The sequence below is a fragment of the Montipora capricornis genome, chromosome 11, assembly GCF_036669925.1.
Source record: "Montipora capricornis isolate CH-2021 chromosome 11, ASM3666992v2, whole genome shotgun sequence".
In the NCBI taxonomy this organism is placed as follows: Eukaryota; Metazoa; Cnidaria; class Anthozoa; order Scleractinia; family Acroporidae; genus Montipora; species Montipora capricornis.
Genome location: NC_090893.1, coordinates 2,470,656 through 2,478,286, shown reverse-complemented (window position 1 = coordinate 2,478,286; position 7,631 = coordinate 2,470,656). Strand labels below are relative to the sequence as shown.

The following is a 7,631-nucleotide window of genomic DNA, read 5'->3' as shown; positions in this document are numbered from 1 at the left end:
CAAAATGAGAGCTTATGTAACCTCTTTGGCCAATGCAACTGGAGCAAACGATGTGATCAACCAATCAGAATTCGAAACAAACACGTTTATAAAGCGCAGAAAGCGCGCATGCATGCAGATCGCGATTGGTTTTGGACTTAGTTCTCATTGGTTGAAAAGTGGCGCGAGATTTTTAAACCACATAGCAACGAAAATCGCGTCATTAATTTCAAGAACCAATTGTAAACCGTGTAATATACAGCTTAAGACTGCAGTTGTTTGCGCGTTAGTTTGTCCTCTCTGGCAGGTTTTGTCAATTAAAAATACTATTTTTCAATATTTGAGTTTTCGTGTATTGCCATTCACAAACAGCAATCCCTCAACTGAGAGGAGCATGTAGACCCATTTTAAAACTTAACTATAGGGGAATTCCGAGGTTCCTTAGTGGTAATTTACAAGTGACTGTTCTCTTCAACAGAAACATTGTCGTAATAATTAGGTTGGTAATACATTCTAATTATGATAATTCATCCATGGGTCAACGCTCTGTCTGCTTCCTCCTAGACACTAAGGCCAGATGTTCATCAGCCTCGAGGCTTGATCACTTATAACTTTATGATAAGATCCCACGGGTATCGGTTTACTATCCTAAGGATATTGCTAACCTACGGCTATTTTATATCAAAAGTAACCCGTACTAGAGCCATGGGTAAGGATCGCCCTGGTGGAACTGGATGCTGGTTTGATTTTCCTTCCTCTTATACTCAAGGGAATATCGCGCACTTTCCGATCGGTTAATGACAAATGCATTAGAGGTTGTAGAGGGCAATAGATTATAGAGTCCAATAAAGAAGTTGCTATGGAAACAGAGCGATGGAGTAATTTTGTTGAGTATATAATGAATTAACAAATCGGATGAACTTTCTCGCGCATTTCGTACTTTGTCAGCGCACAAAGGAAATTGCAGGGAAGAAGAAGGTCTAACGTACTCATGGTGTCCAAACAAAAGGTCATCTTTTTCCGAGACTCTATTGATATGTCTCCCTAGAAGTGAGTCTCGTGACAAGAGATTTTTTTTTTTACTTTTTTCTTTTTAACGATAACTTACACTTGTAAATTATGTTTATAGTGTTAATTGTTGTAAAGCACTATTTAGCTTCAGGAAATGACGTTATTTATTATTATTATTATTATTATTATTATTATTATTATTATTATTATTATCGTAACTATTACAAGATTATCGATTTTGATTGGTTCTGTGCGCAATGTGATGTCCAATTACAGGTATTCAATCAACCTCGTCCCCAGTGCGCTTTTCCCTGGCGAGGTTGGTATTCAATTTGAACAACTCCAAATTGGATACCTGTAACTGGACACCTATACTATTCGCCCGTCAATCGCATGCACTCATGGGGTCATTCTTGCTGCTTTCCTAATGTTTGCAAAATAGATTGACTTTTAACCTCGAATTTTGTTATAGGTACGATTAATTAATAATTGAACCTCGGGTTGTACAATTCAGGGAGCAATCGTGCTCGTAATTTCAAATCAGCCTCGCGATGCGCGCTCGGCAGATTTTGAAATCACTCGCTCGATTACTCCCTGAATTGTACCCCACTCAGTCCAATTACAAATACTTATTATTATTAATATTATTATTATCATCATCATCATCATCATCATCATCATCATTATCATTATCATTATCATTATCATTATTATTATTGTTGTTGTTGTTATAAAAAGATAGGAAAAAAAGAAATTATAAGTAAAAGAACAAAAAGGTAAAGTTGCGGATTGACCACAGTGACAGGTGTTTTCGAGATGATCACTGTCACGTCATATGTATACCGAGAGAGAAAATAAAATATGTTTGCAGCTATAAAAATCAAGTCCTCTGGGAGTACTTCAGGATGTAATGCCGTGCTTGTTTCGGGTACTTAGTTTTAACGACAGTGCAGACAAACATACCTTGGTGCCTTGGTAGCGGAGAGAGCCCCAGTCCCTTTTCCCTCTAAGTGTTTTACACCGAGAAAAGTTTGAGTAACAAAATCGTAACTTCCGGTAGTTGATACTTCCGGAAGAAATTAATAATTTGTTATCACACTTTTTAACTAGTCACCAGTGCCTCGCTCTAGTTTTTTAAAGTTTGAGTAAATGGGATAAGTGCTATGAGTATTAAATCACAGGAAATTCTAAACAAATTAAGTTAAATCAGAGTCAAAAATCATGGTAATAAGGTGACAATTGACTTCCCAAATACTGTACTATACGAAGAAAGCAAGACGGAAGACTGTTACGACCTTTGGAGACTAGGGCGAGAATCTTAACTTGGTAGCCGCATACTGCACATGCGCTATTTCAAAAAAGGTTTCGCGCCAGATTAGAAAATTTCCGCCATAAGCTAAAAATGTCCGTGTCATAAAACTCTTCTTTTATTTTGTCCGATCCCTTTGTTTACCTTCAAGAAGTAACTAGGAAACGATCATGGCTAAAGTACAGATCATGAATGTGGTAGTCTGTGAAAATCCGTGTCCTTTTTCGAGCAGTTTTCAATTTCAAATCACGTTCGAGTGTACAGAGGAGCTGACCGAAGGTTTGTGCCGTTTCCTTTGCTTTGATTGCGGACTTGTACATTTCCTTTGTCGTACATTTCATTGTGAAACTAACGGTGATTGATCCATTTGAAATCGGTAGATTTAGAATGGAAAATAATATACGTTGGATCGGCAGAAAACGATTCGTATGATCAAGTGTTGGATTCGGTCTGGGTCGGACCAGTTCCTGTGGGCACACACACGTTTCTGTTTGAGGTATAGTAAGCTTATTACTTAGCATATATATGTCTTGTGTCGTTGAAAGGGGTTAGTGTTTAATTTCAAAATGTAACTTAAAGTGGGTGACCTCGTGAGAACTTTAATTCATTGCAGCGTCCATCGACTACAACACTTTTTGTCTTGTTGGATTTTGTTCAAATCCACGTAGTATCACACATGTGCAATAGACCATTAAATTGCAGTTGTGTGCTCAGTTACCTGACCTTTGAATGAAAGTGAGTCTGGAGTTGACCTTGCTTTGATAGAAACCTCACTGTTTTTCTTATTTTAATGATGAAGTTCTCATGCTAATTAATAGGAATTTACATAAGAAAAGCAGTGATGTTTCCATCAAAGTAAAGTCAACTCCAGCCTCACTTTCATTCAAAGGCCAGGAAACTAAGCACACAACTGTAAAATGGTCTATTCCAAACATCTGTAGAATATGGAAGCAAATTGTCTCAATGAAACTTTCCCTTTGCAGTAGCAATTTAACCCACTCATTCCTGAAGTGGCCCCTGATCTACTTGTAAAATCGTTGCAAAGAAGCTTGAAAAAGGCCTAGGCATGAACATGACTCATTCAAGCTTGGTAGACTTTTTTCCAAGGCTTCTAGACTAGAGTGCTCTTTCACATTTGATATCTTTTTTTTTACACCTGCAGTTCAAATCTTCAACTTGTAAATATAATTAATTCTCATGGAAAAAATGCTTTTGTAATAATGCTTTTGTAATAAACGGGTAAACAGGGCAACCGTGAAACGTATTCTATGGAAAAAGCGGCCACTCTCAAAAGCACACACGTTCTAGCGCGCACAAAGCTGTGTCACGTGACCCTATGCCTACACTTTTTATTAAGGCACTTAACCTATTCTCTTAGTCCACCAAAACAGACATTTTTTCCTTGCGCATTGTTGGAAAGCGCGATATTAACCCATTGACGCTCAGGGGTTCCCCATTGACGAGTAAAATCGTCTGGCGTTAGACAGCCGGTTTGGACGTCAAAGGGTTAAGGAACAGAAACAGAACTTGTAGGCTGCCATTATAAGGAACTTTTCTTTTCAGGCAAAATCGCCAGATCCCTGTCAAATTCCAGACGAAGATTTAGTTGGCGTCACTGTGGTTCTCTTGACTTGCTCTTACAGAGACAAAGAATTTGTTCGAGTAGGTTACTATGTCAACAATGAATACATAGAGGAAGAAATGAAGGAGAACCCACCAGCCAGACCTGTTATTGAAAAGGTACATTGTACAAATTTACTATTGAATTACAATTTCACGTACATGTACAAGGTGCAGGCTAAACCCCGGGGTTTAAATGTAAGCCAGTGGAGAGTCTGAAGCAACTAGTTTGCAACCAAGTTCAGTCTAACATACCTGTAGCCCCAAGATTTCGTCTGGTGCCATTCTTTCTAATATTGCTTTTCCTGTTCTTTCACTTGCCACATCTCATTATTCAGTCACAGTGGCTTCAATAACTTCAAAAGTTCTGTAATTGCTCTAAATTTGTTTTTAGGGATGAAAAAACCTCTTTTAGGACGTAAGGGTTTGTTTTGAGAAACTTTTTCAGACAAATGTGCCATCTCCACGACAAAATTGTCATCTCCGCAACTTAAACGTAACAACTAAAACAAGTTTCTGTACATATCCCTTTTCATAATTATATATGTTTTTAGATTATTGCAAAATTAGTTATGAAAATGTCATTTCTTCAACAGTATTCTTGTCTCTGGGACAATTTATGTTAATTTATGTAGAAACATGGGGGGTACATTCCAAATTTTTGCCTTTTTGCAATCCTTCAACAATAATCTAAACTAGGTCATCCTCTGGAATTAATTTTTAAGAGGCAAATTTGTCCAAAATACTGTGGAATCACCCTTTTGTAAATGAAGTGATCACTTCAATTAGTCAGTAGCAAAAATACCATAATACTCGATGTTTGTCCCTCCATGCATAAGCATTGTTTTTATTTTCTCTTGGGACTTACAATGGTCCCTAGAGAAACTGAAAACAATGCTTATGCAAAATTTTGGAGAGACAAACAAAGAGTATTATGGACCGTATTTTTGATACTGGCTAATATTCAGTTGAAGACGGCTTTGCATAACCCGTTCACATATCCTGACCTTGTCAAAACACAAAATATGACTCCTGAATGCATGTACATGGTGTATTGACTTTTTTTTTCAGAAGAGAATATGCCCACAGTGCAAAAATGAAATTAGATGATTCAAACATACATGTATCTGTACATTAATATTATATTTATTATTATTTTCAGCTGCAGAGAAATATTCTTCATTCCAAGCCAAGAGTAACAAGATTCACTATTGACTGGTAGATTTACATGTATTTTATAGCACACGCCTTTTTTCTTTCTCGTTGTTTCATTCTCATATTATGCAGATACATGTTTATTTATATGAAATCAAAGATAATTTTACCATTCACATACTCTTTGTTTCTGTTACGTTAACTATGATACCCTTGAATTTTGCAAAAACTGTGACTGTCATGCCAGACGTTAGTCTCAGCTTTGTAGAAAGTACATATCACTTTTTGTGATTCATGTAAACAGGGTTTAATATAGTTATAGTCCAGTGTCCAATTCACAAAAACTGCTGGATAAAAATAAAATTATGACATAAGGGTTTCTCAATATCCATAGTAACCAAGGTCGAGACATGTGAAGTCATCTTTAGCTAAGGTGAGATGAGATGTTAATTTTTGGGATATCACTAGAATTCTTTTTAGAGGGGTGGGGTGAGTGGGGGAATAATTTTTTTTTTTTTTTTTTGAGATTATTTTCCTAAGTGCTGTAAAAGGGTGTCAGTTGTATTGGTGAATTGGAAACTGGAATATTGTGAACCAGAAAGACAGTGAAACTTTTGGCTCCTCTGCAAAGACTCTAAAAACTTAAAAGTGTATGCCAGTAGGTACAATAGAAGGCAAATCAGTTATTGCACAATCAAATCGCAGTAATCATTTAAGTGGTGCCAGCAGGATTTGTGTGTACTGTTGTGTGACAAGATGTTGTGTGACCAACAACTCTGTCTGCTGCATGTAACTGAGCTGGCCTTTTTGGATCCTGCCAGAGGTTGTTTTTATGTTCAAATGTATAGTTACGGTGTCCAAGAAAATATCATCCTCTGCGGATTTGAATACAAGATAATAAGGAAAATTGTTGCCGAACATCCAGTACATTTGTGACTACATTTTCAAACTGAGAAAAGACAATTATTTTTTTTCTGGATTTCTAAGCAAGTCATTTGAAAGTCAAGTTAAACTTAAGCCAGAAATTAGCACAATCCTTCATTTTTTTGTGATGTGTGGGATTTATGTCGACTTCAGAAAGTCATTTTTTTTTTGTTGCATATTGTATGATTTTTGTGAACTTTGAGATGTAAACAATGACCAAAGAACCTCTTGTAAATAAAAGATGTTGGAATTTCCAAACACTGAGTTTGTCTTTATAAGCGCCGGCCTGATGGGCCTTCTAGGCTCGTAGCAGACTTGACCCTACCCTTACCTACTATTATTATTATTATTATTATTATTATTATTATTATTATTATTATTATCATTATTATTATTATTATTATTATTGGTACCTTGAGTTGAGACATAAAGCAGTTTTCAAGTTAATTTGCGATTGCCTTTTTTAATGGTTGCCTGGAAATTGGCAACAAAACTATTTATGTTGATTGAGGACGGTAAGAGAGGCTTTTAGTGCCCAATATGTCCAGTGTATCTTATTAGCGCATTTCGTACCGGAGACAAGAGCCCATTATTAGGAACGAAAAACAGCCCTATTCCTGTCACGGCGTTTTCACAGACCGATTTTATTTTAGATTGAATTCCGGCGAATAAGACTCCCACAGGAGCCCAATGAGCAATTACACGAAACTAACTTGACATCATAGCGTCTCTGAACTGGAAGTGCCTTTGTTTTTTTACGGAAAAGGTAGTCTGAAAATAAAAGATAAATTTAGCACCAAGAAAAAAAAACATTGCATCTTCAGTTACCAAGTCTTGGTACGTTGCAAACCATTTCTGAAAGGAATGAGGAAATCATGGCTTTGACACAAACTGTTGATTATCGAATGTGCGCTACGTTTTCTTTAACAATTGATCTTTGTCCATGTTAATGTCATAAATCAGTCCCCCGTCTTCACTTGGCGGTCCAGTCTTATTCCAAACCTTAGGGATGTTGTAGTACATAGTTAATAGACTAAGTGTAGTATTGGTTTGCAGGAGTTGAAGTATGCAAAGGCGAAAAAGGGAAAGAAAAGTTCCATCCTTACATAATCAAGGAAAGTTCAACATTCCGCAAACCGTTCATCCTTGCCCTACAGAACAGTACTTAGTGCCACACACTCCTACAGCGCCACATATCCCTAATTAGTAAATGCTGAAACAGTGGATAGCGCACAAAACAAAACAAAACAAAACAAAAGGCACGCGCTGATAGTCTACTCAAACTCCCGATATCCTTTGCTATTCACCTCCGAGCAACTTGCGCGAAATTTGAGACCGAAAATGTTGTAATCTTTGCAGGAATAAATCAGATAAAATCATCTTTTCGTGCTATATTATCTCACTGCTTTAGTATTTACTAAAACAACTATTCATCTCAGTGTCGGTGGCTAGTGACCACTAGCCACCGACACTTCGGTGAATAGTTGTAAATTAGTTTAGGGAAGATATCTGTTTACACATAGTTAATAGAGGGGAATGGTTATGAAACCCGACAACTTTCTTTGTTGTAGGTTTTTGTTCTCTTTTTTGGCCTTGACCGTGCACAAAACACAGTAGTTGTTTATTCCGTACT

General features: G+C 36.9%; 2 protein-coding genes across 3 annotated transcripts in view; both read left to right on the top strand.

Annotated features, from left to right (window-relative positions):
- The window catches only part of LOC138022840 (uncharacterized), a 15,016-nt gene extending 14,700 nt beyond the window's left edge, over nucleotides 1-316 (top strand). For both annotated transcript variants that reach the window (XM_068869812.1, XM_068869813.1), the window contains exon 5: nucleotides 1-316. This exon is cut by the window's left edge and continues 333 nt beyond it. The gene's annotated coding sequence lies outside the window, so the exon portion shown is untranslated.
- Nucleotides 317-2,351: 2,035 nt separating this feature from the next.
- On the top strand, nucleotides 2,352-6,256 carry LOC138022813 (histone chaperone asf1a-A-like). The gene is made up of 4 exons (XM_068869771.1): nucleotides 2,352-2,578; nucleotides 2,680-2,795; nucleotides 3,863-4,039; nucleotides 5,082-6,256. Exons 1-4 carry the CDS (start codon nucleotides 2,470-2,472, stop codon nucleotides 5,139-5,141), a joined length of 462 nt encoding a protein of 153 aa, XP_068725872.1. The 5' UTR covers nucleotides 2,352-2,469; the 3' UTR covers nucleotides 5,142-6,256.
- The last annotated feature ends 1,375 nt before the right edge of the window (nucleotides 6,257-7,631 follow it).

Bases quoted from the DNA above. Each gene is read 5' to 3' on its own strand.
- LOC138022813 (XM_068869771.1), top strand. From the start codon at position 2,470: ATGGCTAAAGTACAGATCATGAATGTGGTAGTCTGTGAAAATCCGTGT. The intron at 2,796-3,862 runs GTATAGTAAGCT...TTTTCTTTTCAG, and splicing joins CACACACGTTTCTGTTTGAG to GCAAAATCGCCAGATCCCTG. The intron at 4,040-5,081 runs GTACATTGTACA...TATTATTTTCAG, and splicing joins CCAGACCTGTTATTGAAAAG to CTGCAGAGAAATATTCTTCA.